Source organism: Castor canadensis, chromosome 8 (assembly GCF_047511655.1).
Source record: "Castor canadensis chromosome 8, mCasCan1.hap1v2, whole genome shotgun sequence".
NCBI lineage: Eukaryota > Metazoa > Chordata > Mammalia > Rodentia > Castoridae > Castor > Castor canadensis.
Window position 1 is genome coordinate 79,796,817 of NC_133393.1, and position 27,148 is coordinate 79,823,964.

Below are 27,148 nucleotides of genomic sequence, written 5' to 3' on the forward strand. Positions count from 1 at the left end.
GTGCTTGTCTAGCAAGCATGAGGCCCTGAGTTCAATCCACAGTACTGTAAACAGACAAACCACTTGAATGTTACAGATATTGATGGCACTTTGCTTTTCTTCAGTGAAGGCCTGAGAAGCAAGTCCTTCAGTTACCAGTAGTGTAAACTGAATTAATTTTAGCATTTTGTTAAAATTTAGTTTTCTAATGTAATTGAAATTTTCATGAGGATTTTAAATGGCTTTATAAATACAAACTGTAGCTTAAAGTAATGATTTTTTTATTCTTCACACCTTCATTTTTCTAATTCTTCAACTAAAAAAATTTTGCCTTTTCATTGTTTTCATAGTAATTTTACCTGTTTCATCAACTGGGCCACAGTAACTGTTGAAGGACTAATTCTTCATGGTTCTTACATGTATTTAATATCTCTTCTGTGGTAGAGTCATGAAAAAGTGCATATGTAGTGTGATAAGTGGGGAGATACTCTCACGATGCTGTGATTGGCTCCCAGTCGCCCTGTGATGAGCGGGGGAAGCACCCAGCATCACACTTGCTGTGTTGCTAAGCTGTGGCATTTGATAGGTTAAGTGTATTATAAATGCATTTTCAGCTTATATTATTTCCAACTATGATGGGTTCACTGGCATAGAACCCCACCATAAATCAAGGAGTATCTTTCTGTATATTTTTATAGAAGTCTTTAAGCCTTCTAAAAATTAAAAGACAATAAAGCAATGGCTGCCTTTATGGAGCACTTTATGTGCTGCAGAGCTCTACCCATCTTATATATGTAGCTCACTAATTTCTGTGACAGCCTTGCAGTGTGGATTTTTTCATGGAGAGTTGAGTTTCATGGAGATAAAGCAGGTTGCCTCTGATTATGTAGCTTCTGAGCAATTGAAATGGGATTGCCCAGTTTACATCATTCTGTAGAATCTTAATTACTAGGACATACCTCTATATGTACAAAACTGTGTCTGTAACTCTTGGAGGAGCACCATTATATCTTTCACCTCAGGCTTAATATAGTTGGTTACTTTTGCTGTTCCTTTTTGATATGGTTTCCAATTCTTTTGCTTTCCCAGTTTTTCTTTTCCTTTTAAGTTATAAAATTAGAAGTGAACTTTTTATTTTGGCAACTACATTTAACTACTGGTCCTTATTGAGAGTGTAGGCAGCTGAAACCTAAGCCATTTTCACAGGAATAGTATTAAATAAAATATCTCTTGGTCTGTACATTTTCCAGGTATAATTGCTTATGTGTCATTAATACATCAAAAATTATATATATGTAAATGCTAAATGTAGTCTAATTAATTTTGGCTTATTATTTTTATAGAGATCCTAAATCTCATTTAGTGATCCTATACATTACAACTTAATAAGGACAGTTTTCTTTTTCTGCAAATCAAGGGTGTCTGATGTGTTTTTATTAATGATTAATAATTTTGTTGTGTAGCATAAGGCCAAATATAGAAACCTTTACAGAGATTTCTGTGTTAACCTCTACCTTTGATTAGTATTGATTGCTGTTATTCAACCAGTTGTTAGGGGGACCCCTCCCCCCAATTTTGCCATTATTTGCCTTTATTTCCCCTTGAGAATCTCATGGGAGACATTATCAGGTGCTTTCTTGACAGTTGCAAAGCATTTCTTCTGGTGAAACAGTGACATAAAGATAGCCTTTCTTTATTTTTGTAAATCCATGTGGCTTATAGGAGTGATTTTTGTGAGTATTCACAAACTATGTATTAATTGATTCTAGACATTTGCTAGGGATTAATGTCAAAGTTACCAGTGGTACTTATTTATGAGGCTGGGTATAACATTTGGTTGAATTTTTAAAATATTGTTACTGTGGAAGATTTGCCTGTCTGTTTTTCTGTAGCTCTGACTTTGGGTCTTAAACCTCCCAGCCCCCCATTTCCTTTTTTTTTTTTCTTGACATTTGCAGACATTTAAAAGGAAGCCCAGTAGGGCAGGCAGGGGAGTGGCTCAAGTAGTAGAGCACCTGCCTAGCAAGCTCAAGGCCCTGAGTTCAAACCCCAGTACCACAAAAAAAAAAAAAAAATTAAGTCTATTGTTCATGTGTATTTAATTCTTTTTAAATACCTGTTCTGCGCCAGACATCAGTGGCTCACCCTAGCAGCTACTTGGAAGGGAGACTGAAATCAGGAGGATCATGATTTAAGGCCAGCCTAGGCAAATAGTTTGTCAGACCCCCATCGCCAAAATAACCAGAGCAAAAATGAATGAGAGGTATGGCTCAAGCAGTAAAGTGCCTGCTTTGCAAGTAGGAATCCCTAAGTTCAAACCCTGATCCCACAAAAAAAAAAAAAAAAAAAAAATTCTTCTTAGATAACTGAAAGTGTGTAAGAATTAAAAATGATGTTTTAAGACTAGTATATCTGACCTTCTTAAGATGATCTTGGGAGAATCAGAGGTGGTGCAAATCTCAACACCTTTACTGGTGTCCTTTCCCTGACATTTTTGGGTATCTTTAAAACAGAATGTTCTTATGTGTAGGCATTTTCTGTTTCGTATTTTCTTGAGTAAACCAGCAAGTTTTCTGAGAAATCATGTTCTTAACCCAAAGCCACGCAATTCCCATGTCTTTTCCATGATCCAGAGAAACAGTCTCAGTGTTTGTGTAGCCACATCTTCATCTGTTCATAGTTTACTTTCTATTTCTTTTTTTAATGTTTCCATTTCAAAGCTTCAGCTGTTGAAGGAGAGGTGACTATACTACTTGTGTTGTGAAGTTGTCTTGAATTCAAAGGTATTTGTTTTGTCTCTATTTGCTAAGCATTCTATTGAGAGGCCAGTAGTTTATAAGACTTCATGTTTGTGATGATTTCTTTTTTTTCCTGTAGAACCTTTTGTTCTAGTATAAGTTATCAATAACAAATAGCAGCTAGTAGAGTTAGATGTCTCCTGGTTAGGTTTAGACTTGCTTTTAGTAGAAAGAAAGTATATTTTTGAAAGATCATGTTAGATTTGCAGCAATTACTATGAAACTCTTGCCGAACTTTCTGAATGTTTTTGAATCATTAAGCTGTTTCTATGCTTTTAAGTTCACTTCAATGGGAATTTTTTTTTTTTTTTTTTCCAGTACTGGGGTTTGAATTTGGCTTCACGCTTGCTAGGTAGGTGCTTTACCACTTGAGCCACTCTGCCAGCTCCTCAGTGGGAAAAACTTTTTAAACCTGGTATAAGAAACCTGTTTAGATGCTCTTTGACTTAAAATAGGCCCATATCCCAATAAACCCCATAACTTGAGACTATTGTTAAGGCATTTAATATCCCTAACCTTCTTAACTTCATAGTTTATCAACACAGCACACTGTAGAGTTTCAGTTGTTCATGGTTGTGATTGGCAGGACTGACGGTGAGCTGTGGTTCACTAGCATTGCTCAGCATTGAGAGTGTCATACAGTATATCATTAACTCTGGAACAGTTCAAAATTTGAAATATGGTTTCTACTTGAATGCAAATGACTATGCCATGTAAATGGCTACGCCACCACTGTGAAGTTAGAAAATTGTATGTTGAACCATAGTAAGTCAGAGACTATTTTTGAAATTCCTTTTTATTTTTTCTTCCTTATTTATTCTTTAATTCATCAGTATATACACATGAAATTCTATTTCCATACTGCCACCCACAGAATTTTTCTCTCCTGTTTTTTTTCTTTTTTTTCTTTGTCCTGATTTAAAACTTTTTTTGTGGTAGCGGGTACCCGACAAACTATTTATTTATTTTTAAGCAAGCATAGCAAGACAAGAATGATGTTTAAAAACAACCTTCCTCAAGCAGAAAGTTAGGGTCTACTTACTAGAATCCTGTGTGAGATGAATTTGAGGTAATGATTAAATACCTGAGAAGGATATTGTTACTTAGAATGCAAAGCAGTTAGTGAAACAGATTTAAGAGTCATCTGTATTTGTGGGTTGAAGTCAAGTAAGAATAGCAGAGCAAAAAGATTGAGATCAAGAGGAACATTCACATTTAGAGAACAAAAACCAATAGAAGAGCAAGAAAAAGATGTAGGGGGACCAACACAAAAATACAAAGGTATTAGGATCTGAAGAGTCCTCAAAGGCCCCTGTCTTGGCTGCTTAGACAATAGCCTATAGCATTATTGGGAGGTGGTGGAACCTTTAAGAGGTGGGGCCTGATTGGGGAGAAATTAGGTCTTTGAGTGTGAAGAGTATTTTTGGACCCTGACTCTTCTGCTGTCTCTGTCCCCTTGAGATGGTCAAGCCTCCTCCAGTGTGCTTCTGCCATGACACATTGTGCCACCACAGGCCCATAGCAGTGGGGCCATGTGACATAGACTTTAACTTCCTAAATGGTGAGCTAAAGTTATTTATCAGGTATTTTGTCACAGTGACAGAAAGCTGACTAGTACAGGTATGAAAATCAATGCCAAAATATGAAATCTTGTGTACAAGTCATTAAGGTGCTATGATAGAGGTCAAGAATGAGACCTTTAGTTTTAATATGATCCCGTCATTAGAAACTTTTGGGCAATAGGCTTTTTTATTATATCATGTCGTGTTACAAAAAAAACACCTCAAAACTTAGTGGATTAAAAAAGATAACTACTTATTTGTTCAAGATTCTGTGTTTGGGTGGTTTTACTGGTTTGTTAGGAAGTAATTGAATGGTCTAAGCCTAATTGAAGTATCACAGATGGGAAATTGTAACTAAATGTGTCTCTGAAATTTGGAATAAAATTAATAAGTAGATCTCCAGGGGTGTGTTGAACTGACTCTTTTGGGTTAAAAAAATACCTGATTCTCTGTATTTGCTGATATTTGTAGATAAATTCTTCATCCCAGATGACTGTCTTGCTGCCAGCATGGAATAATGGAACTCAAAGTTGGAAGAGATGGATATGGTCCACTCTTACTAGCTAAAATGAGTTGAACTAATAAGGCTCTAGTACAGGTCTCTAATGACTATTCTTATCTATTGACTTGATGTGAAATAGAATTAGAGGCATCTTCATGAAATAAACGTTTAATAAAATAGGATTAAATGAATGGATGAAGAATTTTATGTAAATAAGAGGGGTAGGAAATAAAAGTAAGAATAAAGTTAATAGTGCAGGAAATAAATGTCTGTCATCATGCACTAAACAGTTGTGGTTGGTAAGCTGTTTGGCCAAAGCAAACAGAAAAGGAGCAGTAGTAGTTTTCAGTGTGCCTTACTCTAAAACAAATAAAAATAGATCTGTTGCTCAAGAGGAAGAACTTGCCTGATAACCAGTGAATAATCAGAAAGGGATACTGTGTCCTCAATATTATTGGGAAAGTAGGATGGCAATATTTGCATGCTGTGTCTTGAAACACATTTTAAGGCAAGTTGCTGACAGTGTCAAAACAATTTAGAAAATTTCAGGTTCCCCCATCATCCCTAGGGAAATAAAGTAAAAATGGCAATATGTGATCTATGATAGAAAGATTTGAAATAAATGTTAAGGAGTTTATTTGTTCTTGCTGTCAGAATATGTGCCCTATCTACTGTCTTTAAAATGTTTAGAAAGCACATTTCCTGTTAAGAGTTTGCAAGTAAAGAAGCTAACAATATTTCAAGATTATAAATACAGGAAAAGTTGGGGTAGATTTGTTTTTAAAGAAAATCCATATTTGAAAGTTGCATGATCAGCCAGATTTAGTAATAGGGTTATTTGTTGAGAATAAGTCAAAATGACTATTTGATAATTTTCTCAGTATTATTTTTTGTTGTTTCTAGTGGTAATTCATCTTTCACTCTTCTGTCCCTCTTTTCTCCCTCCCCTCCTTCTCGCTCTCCCCCTTTCTGTGTGAGAGAGAGAGAGAGAGAGAGAGAGAGAGAGAGAGTGTGTGTGTGTGTGTGTGTGTGTGTGTGTGAATGATTGATCCTTTACCAATTCTTTGAATGTGAACTTGATGGAAGGAATTAAAGTAGATACTTGTAGTGAACAAGGCATGCTCCTTGTTCAAATTTTAGTGTCCTTTTCTAATTCATTTCTGCCCATGCTATCCTTGAGTGGCCTCTCTTAATACTTGATTAGCTTCTGGCCTTTGTAGAGGAGTTTAAAACTTTTCCCTCACCTTCTGATGGTTCAGTAATTGAGATTGAAATATACTGACAGTAGACAGATCAACTGGGGAAAAGACAAGTTTATTATGTGCATATACAAACACAGGGGTCTCAGATCCTTCTTTTTAAATTTAAATTTTAAATTTTTTATTGTGCTGGGGGTACATTGTGACATTTACAAAAGTTTTTACAGTATGTCAAATATATCATACTTGAACTTACTACCCCCAATCCCCCATCATTCTCCTTTATCCTCCTTACCCCCATTCCTGGATTTTCAAAACTATTCCAGGAAGATCCTTTTATTAAGGGCCAAGTAATTGACCTTTATACAGAATTAGAACAGAGGCTTGGGGCTTTTGGTTGGGAGGTTCTACTAGCTGTGGAAGGGTGAGGTGGTGGGGGGAGGGGGATCCACAGAAAATAAAAGGCTTTCTTGTTATGCAGAAAAAGTCTCAGGTGATCTTTGAGCTGCTCTCAGAAGAATAGTGACAACCTGTGAGAGTCTGTCTGATTGGGGTGCTAATCGGTGGTCTCTTCTTATGATAGGATCTTCATTAAATCTATTTCTTGCACATTAAGGGGAACACAGAGAAAGCCCGTTTTTGTATCCACTATTTTAGTAATGTAGATAAATGTAAATTTCTTTTATAAAAGGGTAGGTTTTCAGAGCCAGTCATGTATCTGTTTCTCTAAATTGCCATCTCAGTGTGCCAAAGAAGTGTACTTTGGGTTGGTATATCTGGTCTCCCAAACTTTATGCAAAGATTTTCCTGTACTAGCTCAGCTCGAAGATATAGGGTAGGAAAGAGTTTAGGGTCACCAGCAAATGCTCAGAAGTTCCTGTTCTCATCGTTCCTACTTCTGGGGTCTTATCCTGTCCCTCTGGGCACAGAGGTGCTGGTGTTAATTCCTCCCTGCCCACCTTTCCCTAGAGCCCGCGCGTGCTGGTGCCTCCTACAAATGGCAGAATGAAAGAAATGCAGAAAGAGGTGAGTGTTGAGTGAGACTCCAATTTGGGATTTTGAAGGGGTGGGAGGCTTGAATTGATGGAAATGGGAAAATTATATAACTGCTCTGTTAGTGTATTGTCACCAGATGTGGATACCAGTATAGGAGGGGACCCCTAGTAGGATTTGGGAGGATATGGGTACATTGTCTGGGCTAGCCATTTCTGATCAGGACTAACCACCCCCCAGGAGTCTAACATCTATAGAATAAGTAGGTTAGTGGCAGGTAGGATCAAGGGATTTCTATTTACCTTTTTTGTGGTCTTTGACTGCCGTATTTATCATCTTTTTCTTTGTCATTTGCTTCTTGTCTGGCCCTCACATTCATGTAACTGGTATAGATGAATATATTTGGATACATGATAAGCCACCTGCTTTCTGTCTGTGTTCCTTTGCTTCTGCACACTGAGATTGGTTGATACCTGCTTAACTTAGCCTTTGAGCATAGTAAACTGCTTATGACAGTGTTGTCGTCGCAACCCCCTCTCCTCCACCGGCTGAGCCTGCAATTATGCCTTTAATTATCATGGTCTGCTGTGCTGATTGGTCCAGCACCTCATCTTTTAAGGGATTGCTTACATAAGTAGGATGGGGAGGTTATTGAGACCTAAGAGTAGAAAAATAAGATTCATCTTTTTGCCTAAGTTTGAGTACCCACTCGTGTCTTAAGGCCTCTAGTTAAGTAGGCCATAGCTATTCACAAATAACATATACTTGTTCTTTGGGAACTTTTGATGTAGTGGGATAGGCTGACACTATCACATTACAATGTAGAATTTGTCACATGCAATGTAAATGCAATAAAGAATGACTAAATTATGTTCTTGGACATTTGGGAATGTAGTGATGGTCTATATTATATTTCTTTTGATTTTTTTAAGGTCTATAGGAACTTTTAAGTCTGCTTAGTATGAGAGCCTCTTATGATACGAGGATATGGTACCCTAAGCTCCTAGGTTATATATTTTTAAAAACTTAAAGAAAAAAAACAGAACATTATTTTTTGGTGGTATTGGGGTTTGAATTAAGGGCCTTGTGCTTTTTAGTCACTTGAACCATGCCACCAGCCTTTAAAAACTTTAAAAGCTTCTAAATTGGAATACGCAGCCTAGAGCAGGGGTTCTTAGCCTCAGCACTAGTGATGTCTGAGGTTGGATGATTCTTTGTTATGGGGAGGGACTATGTGCCATAACAGGATGCTTAGCAGCATCCCTGGCCTGTACCTAGAATATACCACTGGCAATCTGTCATTCATGACCGTCAAAAATATCTTCACACATGGCACAGTGTCTGAGGGTAGGAGGTACAAAAGTGTCCATGATGGAGAACCGCTGGTCTAGAGCAGGCCTCTGGTCTTTAGAACATTGAAAAGAGGTTTTGTTTACCACTGTCATATGTGGTTGGAGGCCTTTGAGTCTCAAGGCTCTTGCTTAGCTCTCTTAGCTGCAGCAAGGAAGGAAGAGCTGGCTTTGCCTCAGTCTTGAGGTCATTTGGTCTCTGCTTTTGCTCTTGACTGCTCTCCTGGCCTTAATTCACTTTCTAGGCTTGACCAGCTTCTGTGTGACTTCAGACTTGGTGCTGTTCACTCCTTTTCCCCATGGTGCTAATAGTCTTAGTTTTTTTAACAATAAGAGCAGAAGATTATATGTGAAAATTTAATGAAGTATTTTCAACTAGTAACAGCGCTAAGATTTAATTTAAGCCTATTTTTTGGTTGTTATGGAAACTGCTAAAAAAAGATATACATACAGCAATTTGTGTGAATAAAAGATAAAGGTTAATGTCTTTATCTCATAGAGATTTATTTTAACCCATTAACAAATATTTGGGGATTTATTCCTGCCAGGCATGGGATTAGTACTCTGAATTATTGTTTTGTTATTTTATTATCCAAGCTGTGTAAGCATTTTAGGAGTGTCTCCCAAATTTCCTATACACAGCTTTCCTTGAGCTCTACCCTAATTAGCTAGCTCTGTTATGATTACATAATAGCTATGGTAAATACCCTTGCATTTATATTGTGATAATATTAAATTATCACTTAGGAGCAGGAAAGTGGAAGTATCACATCATGATTAAAAATGTGTTTTGCCCACATCTTCTCTGTGGTTTTGTTTACTTAGAGTGCCATATATGATATCTTTTGGTTCTGAATTACTTCAAATTTTTGATATTGTCAACCATTAAGAGGGGTAACTTTAGATATTAACATAATTTAATAATTAATTTAAAACCTTAACTTTGGTACTAAAGTAAGTCTGTTATCTTCCTCATTAATTCTGCTGTATAATCACCTAATTGGAAACAAATGAGCTAGAAATCTTATATTTTCTTATATAGGTAAAGAGAGACCTTTGCAGTCTTTGAAAACATCAAGAGACACTTCACCTTCAAGTTCTTCTGCAGTTCCTTCATCAAAGGTTTGTTACTTTTCTAAAATCAGTTTAGAGTAGAATTACAAAGTTAGGTGGACTATGCAGCATAGATGTTCTTCCTCTGTATTGTCATACCTATTGGGCTAATTTTCTGCATATAAAAACTGAACTTTAAGTAACCATAACTTGAAATAGCTGCCAGAATAAACGAGCATTTTTCTCATAGATTTTTCTAGGTTGTATTAAAATCGGGGCTCACTGCTGTAGTCCTTGCTCATTTTGACCATAATCAGGTGGGAATACATATTCATATGGGCACTTTTGTAGATTTTACTTTTGTTCTAGGAGCTAGGGGTATGGGCAGAAACCTTAACATTTATTAACATTTATAACTACTCAATTATGGGCACTATATTATTTTCTTATTAATTCATATAGAAATCTCATAACATAAGTAGGTATTAATCTCCATTCTATAGCAGATTGAAGGCTCAGATGTTAAATAATTTCCTCAAAGCTATAGCTACTCTTTGCAGTATCTTTTGATTCCTAACTTCCCAGCATCTCAAAACATGTTGTAAAGACAGGCACTGTGTTTCTAATTCTCAAAAATTTACAATTTGAGGATTTGCTGTTTCCATCTTCTTTTTTCTTTTTTAAACATAGACATTTTCACAGTGCCCACACCCTTTCTCTTGCCCGTAACAATTGTTACTTATATTCTCTTGTTCACTTCTTTTTGCTCTTCTTTCTTTGATAGTTCTGACTTTTCAGTAAGAGTAGGCATCACCTGGCAGTCTATTCTGAGGCTTCAAGGAGCAGAGGCTTCTCTGCCTCAAAAAAGTTTCTTTGTGACAGCTTGTATCATCAGTTTCTTCAGAACCTGAGGGTTCTAGAATGCTAGGCTGTTTTTTGTTTGTTTTGTGGTGGATCAAACCCAGGGCCATGCCCTTGTGCATGCTTGGCACTCTACCACTAAGCTGCATCTCCAATTCTAGAATGCCTGTTTTTGTTTTCTAAAGACAGGTCTCACTGTAGCCCAGGCTGGCCTCAGCCTCTGAAGTGCTTCGACAGGCATGCCCAGCCAATGCTGGCTGTTTAAGTAGCTAACATACTTCTTTTTTGGTTCTATGTTAACTATTTCAAGGATGTTTTACCCATCTGAAGAACTGGCTTGTTTGTCTTGTCAGGTAACAAATAGTAAATAGATCTGTTTATCCAAGTTACTGTGAAAATTTAAATTATTGCTTATGAACTATTAATTTCCCCTGAAGTGTTACCTTATTTGTGGATAAGTCACAATATAGGACTTTGGGCTACCTATAAAAATATTTTTTGATGGGAAACAATCATAATGAATTTGAGCCATTTTTTTCTGATAGCTTTACATAGATGGTTGCATTTTCAGAATTAGAACCTAAGGTCTGAAGGTGCTGCTGAAGTGAGAGCACTTGCCTAGCAAGCATGTAGCCTTCAGTTCAATCCCCAATACCACCAAAACCAAAAACAAACATAAGGTCTTAAAATGAAATTAGAACATTGAATTTACGTTCTGTATTTTATATATACTAGGGAAGTGTGGCCCTGTGTCCTTGCCCAGGGTCACATGGTAGCTGTGGAAGGCTTTGTTTGCTACATGTCCTGATTTGGTGAGGAACTTTTATTGTAAGCATGATGGTTGCCCTGTATAAGAATATTTTTTTGCTGTTAGAAGTTACTGTCATATAAACATTTAATCACATATGAATAGAAAGATTGTTAGGGTAGGTTTTTGCTTCATTTCTTACTAGAGAGAATTTATCTTTTAGTGTTTGCTCCCTAACACTCAAAAAAATTAGGAATAAAAATTTTTTCTTGAATATAGTTTTTTTTTTGTGTGCTTTTTCTTTTTTCTCCCCCTCCCCCCATTTTGTTTGTCTGTTTTTTACAGAGTCTTATTACTATGTAGCTCAGGCTGGCCTTGACCTTGACATGCTCTTGCTTCTACCTCCCAGTTGCTGGGATTACAGGCATATACCACCACACTCAGCATTCTTCTAACTTTAAAAAAAAAACCTTGTATTTCTAGTAATAATAAACATAATACTTTCCAATGCATTTTTAACCTTCAGTATAGGCAGAACATTGGAGTGAGGCATTTAGGCTTCCTGAGTAACTGGTATGTACTTTGAAGGGAAATTTCAGATTTTCTCTTCCTTCTGAAAGTTTGATAATTTTAGTCTTGTACTAACACTCATAGTAGACAGATTCACAGAACACAACCAAAGTTTATTGTACATTTAGGCATAGAAGTCACACACAAAGTATATGAGACCCAAGAACAGACCCCGGTGGTTGAAGTTTATATAGTATCTTGTACATGAAGGAGTAGGAGCGTGGCTCCTAGGGTGGGGGTTACTATGCAAGCTATGAGAGGTTCAAGAGAGGAGCTCTGAGGTCAGAACTACCTTACTGTGCAGACCAACTTTCCTGGGTAGTAGCCAGAAAGACGTTTTATTTTCTTTGCTTTTGTTGTTCCGCCATGAACTGATTTGTCTTTTCCAAATATATTTTCATACAATAGATTTATGTCAGTGAATATGAAAGAGAAAAAAAGAGTATCAGCATTATCTTAGACATTTTCAGGTCTATTACTTCTCTTATTTCTCATAGCTCCTTTGTGGAGAGAATATTATTAGCCCCCATTTTGTAAATGCCCAGGCTCAAAATATCATAAATTATGTATATGAAATCAATCTTTTTAGCAAGTGACTAAACTGTACTGCAATCCAAGTCTGTCTTTACTCTAAAGCCCATACTTTATTCATATTGTATTTGATTAGAGAAAGGCACTAGAAGACTCAAATGTTGAAGTTTAGGTTTAAAAAGTGTGTAAAGAGTAGGATTTATGCCATTTATTGCGAAGTATAAAAATAAGATACTTAGACTTTTCTGTTGTATAGGAATTTTTTGTTGTTTATTTCACTGAATGTAATTAAGGACAGAAAATTGAAATCAGTATGATGTTTATATTCTGTATATGGTTAGTATGAGTTGTCAGTGTCTTTTGCTTTGTTCTTTGGATGACTTCCTGAAGTTTTATGTAAATGCAATTGAGTCAGATATAATAATGTCCCAAAGTAATGACTACTTAAGGAAACCTATGTTGAGTATTTTTGGAAGGACAAAAAAAAGTATGCATTCTCCATCCAATTTTAAGTGTTAGCAGAGTGTACTTCTTGAGTATTTGAAGCTTAAAAGCCCTTGAGAGTTTTAACAGAATTGCCTTTTGATTTTTATTAGGTGTTAGACAAACCCAGTAGGCTAACTGAAAAGGAACTGGCTGAGGCTGCGAGCAAGTGGGCCGCCGAAAAGCTAGAGAAGGCAGAGGAGAGTAACCTGCCAGAAATTTCTGAGTTCGAGGTATGGTGTACCTTCCCTTTTATGTTTTGCAGCCTAGAGTTTTGTCTAGATTTTAGATTATGAGTAGGAATTATTTGGTTCGCTCTAGAACTTTAGCATATATTTGAAGGAAAATTTTCCCTTGGATTATTAAATTTACCACACAGAGTATAGTCTAAATATGGAAGACTCTAAATTCAGTAATCACACTGTGCCTGAATGTCTCCAGTACTTTAGGGGTGTAGTAAGGTATGAATATGGTGTACAGTAAAAATGCACTATTTATGTACTTCTTTCGATAGTCTTTGCTTTTAAAAGTATTTCAGAGGAAATCATGCTGAGCCACTAGTCATAAACCAGTGAATTCAGAACAAACGTCTAATTTGACTTGTATTGTGGGCTCTGTTTATATTGATGTTACTACTTTATGCAAATTACTTGATATTCCAAGTGTGAAATTAAGCATTGCTTGGGCTACCTGAGACCTTTCATGAATGTTGATTATTGAAAAAAAGAGAACACTTTTGGGTCCATAGAAAACTGTGTATGGAATGTTCATATTAAAATGGGGGTAGTACTAGGGTTTGAGCTCAGGGCCTTATTCTTGGTAGTCAAGCACTCTAGGACTTGAACCACATCCTTGGCCCTATACTAAAATATTTTTAAATGAACTGAAAAATTTCTGTATAACCTACAACATCTGTAAAAGGGAAATGGAGAAATTTCATAGGCTAAATTAAGTTATTAGATACAGGATTTGATGCTGGAAAAGTTAATTTTGACTTGATAGGCAGAGAATATAAAAATATCTCTATTGTAAGAGTTATTTATATCCAAAGTAGAGCTCTGGGTCTTGATGTACTTTGAGATAACTTTCATAGAAGGTTTTTTGATAAAAAGGATTAAGCATTGGAATTCTGTATTACAATAATACACTTCCCTATTACATCTTCACATATTATCAAAGATCCTTTCCAAAATAGCTAATGTACCATGCTCATGAGAAGTACAAACTGTACCAGAACTCTGATACTTTTGTAAAATCTTAATCTCATATTTCGATAGCAGTTAAATAGGTCAAGATATCCCTGTTATTGTAGCTTATATAATAGAGGTATTTGCATATTCTTGAGTAAATGTAACAGAAATATCAAGCTGTACTTTTTAAAGCACTTGCTAGCACTATTTAAAAGCATGGACAATATAGTAATGGATCTAATAAAGTTTTTAAAAATAATTTTGGCTATTTTAATTAAAACAGCGGTTTTTACATTAACAATAAACATGTGTGTCAAAATTGCTATTTGGGAGTAAGAGAAACTTATGGTTTCTTTCATATTTTTATTTGTGCAGGTATTAAGAATATATGTAAGCAAGGCTTCATTTCATGTATATAAGAATTAACTGTGTGTTCATTCCATCTCCCTGTCATTTTGTTGTTTTTGTTTTTGCATTATTGGGGGATTGAACCCAGGGCCTCACACTTGGTAGGCAAGTGCTATGACACTGGAGCCACACCCCTCCCCATCTCCCATTGTTTCTCATATGTCTTAATTTGTAACAGAACTTCATTATCTGCCTTCTGCTTATGTTTTCTCATTGCTTAGTTCACATTTTTTGTGAAAAATATATAGTAGCTTTAAATTCACAATTTAGTCTACTCTGTTGTGTTAAACACTGCATTAGAAACAGCATCCTAACCATCAAGGAGGTTGTAGTCTTCAGTTTTGTAGAGATAGACTTTATCTTAAATGTCTGCAAAAGTTTTGCTTTTGGCTGTCATAATAAAAGGTAAGTTTTTTGAAGGTTATCAGAACGTCCCGATAGAAGAGATCACTTTAATATTTGAACATGAAAATGTGACCTGTGTTGTTTCCACGTATAAGGTACTCTTTGTGCTTCAATGTTTCTACTTTGTTCAAGTCTAGAGTGTGCCTTCCATGACTCTTAAATTTATATTCATTCAAGAGAAGCAATAATGTTGGAGATAGTGAGACTCAGGGTCTTTCTTGGTTCCACTTTCCTTTCTTACCTACTGTAAAATTTATGCCCCTTTAAATTTCACTGGTGGTCTTACTAAATTTTTTTTCTTCTTCTTCTTTTTGGTATTGTTTCCATATATTGAATGTATCTTAAGCTCTTGCCTCATTTTTTTCTAAAGGATATGTATTAATTGAACTAAACTTAAATGCTAATGAGCTTTTTATTGCCAATTTAGTTTTTCTTGATTTTTGTTTTGTAGAATCTCATATTGGCTCTGGTGCATTTCTTATGCATCCTAATTTATATTTTTTGGGTGTAGGTCCAGTGTTTTTGCCACTTTTGGGGGTGTGGGGCAGTACTGAGGCTTGAACTTGGCCTTTTGCCTGCTAGGCAGGTACTCTACCATTTGAACCACATCCCTAGACCTTTCTGCTTTGGTTATTTTTGAGAGCTTGTTTGGAGGTTCTAGCAGGGGAGCGCAGCTACTTGTATCCCCTTGACCAAAGAATGGTCCTCCTCTATCAAGGATGGTCGTCTCTTTGATGGAGCGCTCAGCTTCGGGAGGGATGTACATGGAGCGGTGAGGGAGGAAGTGGATACCCGCCTAGCCAGCCAGATCAGCCGAATCAACCCTGGCGATCAATTTGGTGACAGATGTTGCATCCAGATCGCCCTCACATCCATGCTTTGGTTATTTTTGAGAATAAGGTCTTGCATTTTTGCTGGGGCTGGCCTGGACCATGATCTTCCTATATTTTATGCCTCCTGTGTAGCTGAGATGAGAGATGTGTGCCACCATGCCCAGCTAATGGTTGAGATGGGGAATCTCACTTTTTTGCCCAGGCTGGACTTGAACTCTGATCCTCCCAATCTTTGCCTTTTGAGTATCTGGGATTACTAGTATGAGCCACTGCACCCAGCCTGTCTTTGTCACATTAGTGCTGCTGAACCAGAATACCTGAGTCTGGGTATTCACAAAGAATAGAAATTTCTTTCTTACACTAGTGGATGCTGGGAAGTCCAGGAACAGAGCTGGTAGGTCTAGGGTCTAGTAAAGCCCTGGTCTTGGCTTCTTACATGGTGCCTAGAATGCTGCATTGCCTGGAGGGGAGGACAGCTGTTCCTCAAAAGACAGAATAACAGAGAGCAAAAAGAGAGCTGACCTATTCCTTAAAGGCCCTGCACCCATCTAATCATCCCCCAAAGGCCTCACCTTCTAATACAGTGTATTAAATTGCAGGGTGAATTTTGGAGGTACGAACATCTAAACTTTAACAGACTAGAATCATGATGAAATACGAAATTCCTATTTTAAGTATGATGTAACTTTTGCAATTTTTTGTTAGCTTGTTTTACTGGGGGTAGATTGTGACATTTGTGTTTGTGTTTTGCATTGACCTAACTGAAGCAGAACCTAGAGACAGAATTACTTTCATCTTAAGATAATAAGAATACTGGTAGTATAAATAATCTTAACTTCCTTGTCACCATCCATGAAAAAGTTACACCCTTGTTACTGTGCAGTCCCCTGTCCTGCAGTCATGCTTCACCTATAATCTGGTGTCATTGCCCAGGCCATAAGGTTTCTTCCTAAGCAGCAGAAGTAAGAGGATGTAGAAATTTTGGGAACTTTCTCTGAGGGTTACACAATAACAATATGGATGTAATGACATGGTATTAGAAACCTGCCACTGACACTGAAATTTCCTTCTTAAGTGATTCTTATGCTTTCAATTTAAATTAGACAATACATATATGTGTCAGAAATTCAAATGGTGTCAAGGTATTCATGGTGTGTCCCTTGCATCCTACTCCTTACTTTTTTATGGCGAAAACTTCTGTTAGTTTTTGCCTACAGGTAGTAGTCTAGATCATTTATGCATATATGTATACATAAATGTATATACATGCCCATACTACCACCCCTTGTCCTTTCCACAAGTTGTCATTATCTTGATAGGGAATTACCTCCATGCCATGGCATTTTTATCCACTATTGAATTATTGCTGTAAAACAGAAGTAATCATTGCTTTGTTGGAGTTTTCTTTTCATGATTTCAGTGAGTTCTTAGGTTACAGGAGCAAGGTGCTTTAATTTCTTGGGAAAGACCTCTTTCCCAAGTTCTCTTTTATTCTCTCTTTTTAAGAAGAGAGGATTATCTTAGTCTTTTCTTCTTCTTTTTTTTTTTTTTCTGAGACCAGGTTGTAATATATAGCCCAAGTCAATCATGAACTTGCAGTCTGCCTGCCTCAGCCTCCCGAGTGCTGTGATTATGGGCGTGTGCCACCATAACAATATTGTATTCCTTTATGTGTGTGCATGTCTGCCACTTCTAGCTGGTCTTTTCTTCTTTGGTGTTCTGCAAATAGTTGCTTAAGGAATAGTCTTGAAACAGTTCATTCTAGCTATACCTTAATTTAGAGTGAAAGCCTAGAGGCTTTGTCTTACCAAAAATTAAAAATAGTAATCATTCCTGGTATCCTCTTCACATATGCTCATTGTGCAGAATGAGATGAAGGAATCTTTAAAAAGTTACACCTAGAACTGGAGGTGTGGCTTAAGTGGCAGAACACCTGCTGTGCAATCATGAAGCCCTGAGTTCAAACCTCAGTATTGGGAAGAAGAAGAAAAGAAGTTAGACCTAGCACTTTCTTTTAAAATAATCAGCCACTGAAATGCTCTCTGTCCTTTAAGAAAGTAATTGTAGATTTCTCATTCTTTTTTCAAGATGGGAACTGCGGCACCATTATTCATTGACCAGACAGAAGAGCCTGAGTCCAACGCGACTGATGGTACAGAGTTATTTGAAGACAGTCAACTGACCAGTCGCTCTAAAGCAATAGCATCAAAAACCAAAGAGATTGAACAGGTAAGAACCCAGTCTTCTTAAGTTACATAATTTTTGGTTTGTATCAATATGCATATTTAAATATTTAATGAATAAATATGCTTCATTTGTCTTTTTCTACTTGTGACTCTGAAATCCATTGAAAATATATACATATTTAAATTGTATGAGTTTATTTCACAGTCATTTTGATCAGTGTGGTCTTCCGTCCATGTTTGTTTGTTGTTGGTACTGGGGTTTGAACGGAAGGACCTCACACTTTCTAGGCAGGTGCCACATCTGCGGCCCTTGTTTATTTTTAAATAAAGAACCAACCAGCTTTTTTTTTGTTGTTGTTCTGTGTTGTTTTGCAGTACTGGGGCTTGAATTCATTTTCCTCATGCTTGCTAGACAAGCACTCTGCCACTTGAGCCATGCTGCCAGCCGGCTCTTTTTTTTTTTTTTTAAGAGAAAATTAATGGTGGAGGATAAAGCAATTAAAATCTGCCAAACTACCCATTAATGGTGGCTCAAACCAGTAATCCAACTATTCTGGAGGTACCTATGAGATTGGGAGGGTAATGGTTTGAGGCCAGCCCAAGTAAAACATTCTCTACCATCTCAGTCAGTGGCTGGGCATAGTAGTAAGCACCTGTCATGCCATGGCAGGCTAGGCTGACAGTGGTGGAATCGTGGTTCTAGGCCATCCTGGACAAAAAGTTTTTTTTTTTTTTTTTTTTTTAATTGTTTTATTTATATGTGCATACAATGCTTGGGTCATTTCTCCCCCCTGCCCCCACCCCCTCCCTTACCACCCACTCCACCCCCTCCCGCTCCCCCCCCTCAATACCCAGCAGAAACTATTTTGCCCTTATCTCTAATTTTGTTGTAGAGAGAGTATAAGCAATAATAGGAAGGGACAAGGGTTTTTGCTGGTTGAGATAAGGATAGCTATACAGGGAGTTGACTCACATTGATTTCCTGTGCGTGGGTGTTACCTTCTAGGTTAATTCTTTTTGATCTCACGTTTTCTGTAGTTCCTGGTCCCCTTTTCCTATTGGCCTCAGTTGCTTTAAGGTATCTGCTTTAGTTTCTCTGCGTTGAGGGCAACAAATGCTAGCTAGTTTTTTAGGTGTCTTACCTATCCTCACCCCTCCCTTGTGTGCTCTCGCTTTTATCATGTGCTCAAAGTCCAATCCCCTTGTTGTGTTTGCCCTTGATCTAATGTCCACATATGAGGGAGAACATACCATTTTTGGTCTTTTGGGCCAGGCTAACTTCACTCAGAATGATGTTCTCCAATTCCATCCATTTACCAGTGAATGATAACATTTCGTTCTTCTTCATGGCTGCATAAAATTCCATTGTGTATAGATACCACATTTTCTTGATCCATTCGTCAGTAGTGGGGCACCTTGGCTGTTTCCATAACTTGGCTATTGTGAATAGTGCCGCAATAAACATGGGTTGCAGGTGCCTCTGGAGTAACCTGTGTCACAGTCTTTTGGGTATATCCCCAAGAGTGCTATTGCTGGATCAAATGGTAGATCAATGTTTAGCTTTTTAAGTAGCCTCCAAATTTATTTCCAGAGTGGTTGTACTAGTTTACATTCCCGCCAACAGTGTAAGAGAGTTCCTTTTTCCCCCGCATCCTCGCCAACACCTGGCTAATGATGGCTATTCTTATGGGTGAGGTGGAATCTTAGCATGGTTTTAATTTGCATTTCCTTTAGTGCTAGAGATGGTGAGCATTTTTTCATGTGTTTTTTGGCCATTTGAATTTCTTCTTTTGAGAACGTTCTGTTTAGTTCACTTGCCCATTTCTTTATTGGTTCATTAGTTTTGGGAGAATTTAGTTTTTTAAGTTCCCTATGTATTCTGGTTATCATTCCTTTGTCGGATGTGTAGCTGGCAAATATTTTCTCCCACTCTGTGGGTGTTCTCTTCAGTTTAGAGACCATTTCTTTTGATGAACAGAAGCTTTTTAGTTTTATGAGGTCCCATTTATCTATGCTATCTCTTAGTTGCTGTGCTGCTGGGGTTTCATTGAGAAAGTTCTTACCTATACCTACTAACTCCAGAGTATTTCCTACTCTTTCCTGTATCAACTTAAGAGTTTGTGGTCTGATATTAAGATCCTTGATCCATTTTGAGTTAATCTTGGTATAGGGTGATATACATGGATCTAGTTTCAGTTTTTTGCAGACTGCTAACCAATTTTCCTAGCAGTTTTGTTGAAGAGGCTGCTATTTCTCCATCATATATTTTTAGCTCCTTTGTCAAAGACAAGTTGGTTATAGTTGTTTGGCTTCATATCTGGGTCCTCTATTCTGTTCCACTGGTCTTCATGTCTGTTTTTGTGCCAGTACCATACTGTTTTTATTGTTACTACTTTGTAATATAGTTTGAAGTCGGGTATCATGATATCTCCAGCATTGTTCTTTTGACTGAGTATTGCCTTGGCTATTCATGGCCTCTTGTGTTTCCATATAAATTTCACAGTAGATTTTTCAATCTCTGTAATGAATGTCATTGGAATTTTTATGGGAATTGCATTAAACATGTAGATTACTTTTGGGAGTATAGACATTTTTGCTATGTTGATTCTACCAATCCATGAGCATGGGAGATCTCTCCACTTTCTATAGTCTTCCTCAGTCTCTTTCTTCAGAAGTTTATAGTTTTCCTTGTAGAGGTCATTCACATCTTTTGTTAGGTTTACTCCTAGGTATTTGATTTTTTTTGAGACTATTGTAAATGGAATTGTTTTCATACATTCTTTTTCCGTTTGCTCATTGTTAGTGTATAGAAATGCTAATGATTTTTCTATGTTGATTTTATATCCTGCTACCTTGCTGTAGCTATTGATGATGTCTAGAAGCTTCTGAGTAGAGTTTTTTGGGTCTTTAAGGTATAGGATCATGTCGTCTGCAAATAGGGATGTTTTGACAGTTTCTTTACCTATTTGTATTCCTTTTATTCCTTCTTCTTGCCTAATTGCTCTGGCTAGGAATTCCAGTACTATGTTGAATAGGAGTGGAGATAGTGGGCATCCTTGTCTGGTTCCTGATTTTAGAGGGAATGGTTTCAGTTTTTCTCCATTAAGTATAATGCTGGCTGTAGGTTTGTCATATATAGCTTTTATAATGTTGAGGTACTTTCCTTCTATTCCTAGTTTTCTTAGAGCTTTTATCATGAAATGGTGTTGGATCTTATCAAAGGCTTTTTCTGCATCTATTGAGATGATCAAGTGGTTTTTGTCTTTGCTTCTGTTAATGTGGTTTATTACATTTATTGATTTTCGTATGTTGAACCACCCCTGCATCCCTGTTGCTAGGTACTCTACCACTTCAGCCCCCACCCTTCCTTTTTGTTGTAGGTATTCTTTTCAAATAGAGTCTTGCATTTATGCCTGGGTCAACCTGGACCATGATCCTCCTATTTATGCTTCCACCTAGCTGGGATAACAGGCATCCACTACCACATCCCGCCCAGCTTTTGTTGATTAAGATGAGCTCTCATGAACTTTGGCTTGGAACTGCAATCCTCTCGATCTCTGCCTCCTGAGTAGCCAGTATTACACATGTGAGCCAACTTGCCCACCCTAGGTGCTCTCTCTGTGTGTGTGTGTGTGTGTGTGTGTGTGTGTGTGTGTGTGTGAGAGAGAGAGAGAGAGAGAGAGAGAGAGAGAGAGAGATTGGGGCTTGAACTCAAGGCCTATACCTTGAGCCACTCCACCAGCCCAGTTTTTTGAAGGGTTTTTTTGAGATAGGGTCTGTGAACTATTTGCATGGTCTGGCTTCAAACTGTGATTCTCCTGATCTGTTTACTGAGTAGCTGGGATTACATGTGTGAGCCACTGGCACCCAGCTAAATGCTTCTTTTTTGGTGATGTTGTTGTCTAGTACTTTGAATAAATGTAATGACATGGTTATGTATAATTTCCAAAAACGTATTTGAAATGAAGAACAAAATTAAGCCTTTTCTCAAGATGTGTTCCAGTTTCTGCATTTTTAAATCCGTTTCCTTTGCTTGGTAGGGAAGAATCTCAGTACTAGTTGAGATTGTGTAGCTGGCTGTGCACACCAATGGCGAAATATGAAAGGATAGGAGACTTGTCATGCAAATCAGTAGAGTTTGGAAGTGAAGGTGGTCAGTAGCATCAAATGCTTAGAGGAATGGAAGGAAAATGGAGATGGAAAAAATCTTGTTTAATGCTGTGGCAATGATTGTTGCCTTATAAGATATCAATTAAATAAGAGCATAAATGAAGGTTTGCTTATTAGGCATGTCTTTAGCATAAATATGAATGTCATTGCCCTATACAAAATTGCTGTCGTTTTGTTTTTGTTGATATATTTTTAACTTTTTAGTTTTTTTAAGTCACTTGATGTTTTTGTTTCCTTTTCTCCTTACCACAACTCCATGAAAACAAGGATTTTGCTTTGCTTAATGCTTTATCTCCATCATCTGGAATAGTGATTAGCGTGGAATAGAAAAAAAAAAATCTGTTGGATGGATGATTGATGAAGTTAGATACCTGAAAGTGACTTTTAGCGCACTCCCCGAGTCACTTGAAATCAGGGACTTAACCCTGATTCCCTGACATAGTGCCTTGGATCTATACGTGGTAGTAAGTGTTTGTTAAATTGTAGTTCTTGTTTTTTTGGTGAGGGGGGCTTGGCGGTAGGGTGGAACTCAGGGTGGTGTCCATGCTGGGCAAACATTCTACAGCTGAGCTATACCTCCAGCTCCTTAAGTTGTTGTTCTTTAAATAGATTCTCTTAAGAATATAATCAGTAGAGTCCTTGACTGGAATGACAGAAGAGGGCATGGTTTGGATTTCCATTTATTAATATTTCATTATCTCCACATAGCAGTATTCATAGTTAATCGCTTTGATCTTTAGAAAGTGGGTTACCAGGTGTTACAGCCTAGCTTAGCAGTACACACAAAATTATTTAGCATGAAGTCAGCTTTTGTAGTGCTCTGCAGGAATATATATATGTGTATATATGTATATATATGTATGTATATCTATATTTGATCTATAAACAAGACTATATCTGTTTACATCTGTTCAAGCAAATGAATTATCTGGTGCTATTGAGATACTGAGATTATTACAGGCAAGGACAGATGTCCTAAAGGAAGAAAAGTATATCTAAAAGGGAACTGATGTTACCATAGAAGTAAAAACACTTAATAGAAGGGCTATAAAAGACCTGGGCACAGTAATACACATCTATAAGCCTAGCTGCTTGGAGATTGAGTCAGGAGGATCTCAAGTTTCAGGTCAGCTTGGGCTACAGAACAGGTTTCTATCTCAGAAAAAAACAAAAACTCAAAACACAAAATGTACTGTAAAATAGAAGACTTAATAGAAATTCTGATTTTGCTAGAGTTCTTTGGTTTTCATATATTAATAACATGTTAAGCTAATATCAGAAAGCCAGTAGATGATACATACTTTGTTTTTCCCAGTACTGGAGTTTGAGTTACACCTTGAGGCATTCCACCAGCCCTTTTTTATGATGGGTTGCTTTGAGATAGGGTCTCCCTAACTATTTGCCTGGGCTGGCTTTGGACCGCAGTCTTCCTGATCTTTGCCTTCTGAGTAGCTAGGATTAGAGGTTTGAGCCACTGGTGCCCAGCTGATACATATTTTTTTTTACAGACTCAAGTATAAACCAGTAATTTTTGAAAATAGGGAAGTAGCTTTAAGGATTTGAGCTTCCAATTTTGTTTTGAACTTTTACATGTTTATTTTTAGAGATTAAATAACCAAAATGGATAAAAAAAGGTGACAACATGAGAAAAGATATAAATTTGCCCCCTTCATTGAAATGATCTAATACAGTCTACCCAAATATGCATGCCCTTAAACCTCAAAGAGCTGTTGCATTTGTGGTCATTTAGCTTTAAGCCAAACTTGGGCCTGGAGTTTTAATTTATTTTATGCTGAAAATGCTTCCCTAAGTTAATAACTATTTTGGGATTTAATAGCTGAGTTACCTAATTTATTAGGGGTTAAGAGTACAAGTGATTTTTTTTTTTTTAAGGAAACATAAGTCTAAAATCCTTAATCCAGAAGACATCCGATTATATCTCTGAAATACTTTGTTGATAGAGATGGATCATTTTGAGTCATCTAACTATTACTAGAATGTTCTTTGGTGGATAAGAGCCACCCTGTTACCCAAGTACATTTAGCCCTCTTATACTTTGGAGTCTAGGATGTAACCTCTTTTCTCCTCCAGTCCCTAGGTTATCTTGTTAAAATACAGATTCTGACTTGGTAGATCTGGGGGTGGGTTGAGAGGTGAATTTTCTTACATGCTTCCTTGTAATGCTGATTCTGCTAGTGTACATACTGAATTCTATCTCAGAAGTAGGAAACTTTTTTCTTAAACTCTGCTGTTATTTCTAATGGGTTAAAAGGTTGGAAGCCAGTACCACCTTAGTGTTATGTGGGTTAGAATTGTATCCTATATATTTTTAATTGAGGTTCAATTAATCTACAATGAAATGTATATATCTTAAATATTCAATGGGATGAGGTTTGACAGTTGATACACTGTAAGCATCAACCAAAACAAATATATATTTGCTTGATTTTATTGACTGTAATAACAGTGTAGTTGGAAACTACACTGTTATGTTCAAATCAACAAAGTATGTTTTTGGTTTAATGTTAAATCTAGCTCATCCAGTGAATTGCATTTTAGGTAATAACGTACCAAAGCATAAAATTCAAAAGACATGAGAGGTGATTCTGTGAGAAGAAGTATTATTCTCATAACTCTGAACTGCTCAGTTTTCCCCTGTGTATAGATATATTGCATATTGTGTAAATGCACACAATTTATATACAGTGTGTACACATGCATACATATATATATATATATACACACACACACACATGTATCTGGATCATGATGAGCAGATGAACATGTGTTAGGGCTGGTGTGTAAGTATATGTGTGTGTTTCCATATATTTTCTTTAAATGCAGATGGCTGTTTTGTGTTTCCTGTTCAATACTGTCAGTGATTCTGTATCAATTCCTTATCTATAGATGTTACTCTTTCTTGTGAACAATGTTTTTAAATGTAGATTCTCTGATTTCTCCACATTTTATTTTGTCTCCATCTTATGTGTCATCTTATAGTATGTGCATGTATATATAATGTATGCAATATGTTTTATATGATACATATTATATACACATAATACATATAATACATACTATATAATATGCAAGGCATTACAGTTAGAACAAATAATTTTGGAGATTTGTTGAATACTGTAGATATCACATACCAGAGTTTGTGTCTTACAAAATACTAGGCAGGTTTTAATTAACTGCCTCAGAGCTCACTGGAGTGCCTGTAGATTCTTGAGTTTGTGGATTATGAGTTTGTGCTTTAAATCACCTTTTGAGGTTCTGTTGCTGAGCCAGGTTTAAGAATAATTGGAGTATTTGAGTTTGTAATGAATCTTAATTTATTGCTTATAATAATCACTTGCCGACCTTTCTTTAAAGTTATATTACTATGTGCAATATAAAATTAACAAAATCTAAATCAATAATAATTACACATTTTTTTTTTGAGATGGGATCTTGCTGTGTTGCCCAGGCTGAATGTGAATTCCTGTGGCTCAAATGATCCTCTCCTGCCTCAGCTTGGTATCTGGGCAACAGGTGCATACTGTACCTGGCTTCAAATGGCTTCAAATTCATGATTCAGTCTTCAAATCACAGAAAGTTGCCATTTGTAGGGGGAAAAGCCCATTTTTGTGGGATTTTTCATGATTTGTGGGATAATAACTTAAAAACAGAACAAGGATTATAAATTAATTTTAATATCTCTTTGACTCCTTCAGAGGTTGATTATATATTCCTTGGATAATACGTAGTTGAATGAACAGAATCCATTCTGTTGTCCTTAAATATAAAGAGAGTACCCAAAGACACTTGGTGGAGGGAAGTGCAGTTTCTTTCAACTTCAAAAGATTTAAACCGAATATATGTATTTGTAGTCACAGCTATGCTATAGCTTTGTTACAATACAAAAAAAAAAAAAAAACCTGGGAATATCTTTCCATACTCTTAGTGATGAAAAATCCAAATAATTTAGAAGTCTTTGGTTGCCTATCTCATTAATGGCTGAGAGATTAGTAGTAGTCTGCTCTGAGTCTAGATCAATGTACTTAATGTACCAATTTTTATTTTATTTTCAATTCCACACACTAACTTTTTTTTGACATTGTGTTTGGGGTATTTGCTAGGATTTCTTCAAAGGTTGGAATGAATAATCTTAGGCCTTCCTCATTTAAATCATACTAAATTAAAAGCCAAATATTTGCTTTTTCTGTACACACTGGTGTTGGTGTTTTTTTTGTGGGGGGGTTGGTATGAAGTTTGAACTCAGGGTCTCATCTACCACTTGGGCCATTCCACGAGCCCTTTTTTGTGGGTTTTGTTTGTTTTTGTTTTTGTTTTTTTTTTTGAGATAGCATCTCACAAACTACTTGCACAGGCTGGCTTCAAATCTGGATCTTCCTGATCTCTGCCTCCTGAGTAGCTAGGATTATAGAAGTGAGCCACTGGTGCCCAGCTGTAATGGGTTGGTTTTTTGTTTTGTTTTTTTGAGATAGGGTTTCCTGAACTATTTGCCCAGGCTGGCTTCAAACTGCTGTCCTCTTGATCTCTGCCTCCTGAGTAGCTAGGATTACAGGTGTGACTCAGTGGGGCCCGAATTGTTTTCTTTTGTTGTTTGCGGTGCTAGACAGACCCCAGGATTCAGAAAGCATTCTTACCACTATGCTGTATCTCCAGCCCTATACACACGCTGTTATTAATTTCCTATTTAGCAATAGAATTTTTAGGTGTTTTGAATCTTTAACCCTCTTAATAAGGACACAGTGGTTTGTACATTAAAACAAAGTATATGTTTTTTTAAAAACCCTCATGCAGCACTATTAGGCATTAGTGAGTAATTAGTGTTGGTTGAGTTAAAGAATGGTTCACAGCATGTTTTCTTCTGTAAGTAAGATATTACAGTTAACTAGTGCTGTGGCCCTCTTCTCTTCTTACACTGTCTAGTTTCAGTGCTGTCTATAACCTGATGATTCCCAGCATTCTCACTAGCTCTTATTCTTTCTTTTTTAACAAATAATAGGCTATGTATGTTTCGCTTTTAAAGAGCCTAGGCATAAAGATTAATCAAATGTACAGATGTCTTGAAAATGTTAACTGGAGTTGTGGACATGGAAAAGACTCACCTTTTAGCCTATGATGGATTGAAATGAAATAGTTTTCAAGGTAGCAGCAACTGTGTCTATTGTTGTATGTGAATGATGGAAGCATTTCATACTAACCCTTCATAATAGAAACATTCTTTTAGTTTTTCCTTTGTATCAGAGCAAGTAACAAATGTTCTAAAAGTGTAGCTCTTACCACTATCTTGTCTAGACATCAGGTCTACCCAACTGT

General features: G+C 36.8%; 1 protein-coding gene across 17 annotated transcripts in view; it reads left to right on the top strand.

The window, feature by feature from the left end:
- The window catches only part of Pphln1 (periphilin 1), a 111,927-nt gene that overhangs the window by 57,424 nt on the left and 27,355 nt on the right, over positions 1–27,148 (top strand). For 12 of the 17 annotated variants that reach the window (XM_074083167.1, XM_074083165.1, XM_074083154.1 and 9 more), the window contains 4 exons: positions 7,010–7,066; positions 9,425–9,504; positions 12,742–12,861; positions 17,553–17,693. In XM_074083167.1, the coding sequence (XP_073939268.1) occupies positions 7,010–7,066; positions 9,425–9,504; positions 12,742–12,861; positions 17,553–17,693 (398 nt within the window). The remainder of the gene's footprint in view (positions 1–7,009; positions 7,067–9,424; positions 9,505–12,741; positions 12,862–17,552; positions 17,694–27,148) is intronic. The other 5 variants (XM_074083157.1, XM_074083160.1, XM_074083166.1 and 2 more) reach the window with 1 other exon arrangement.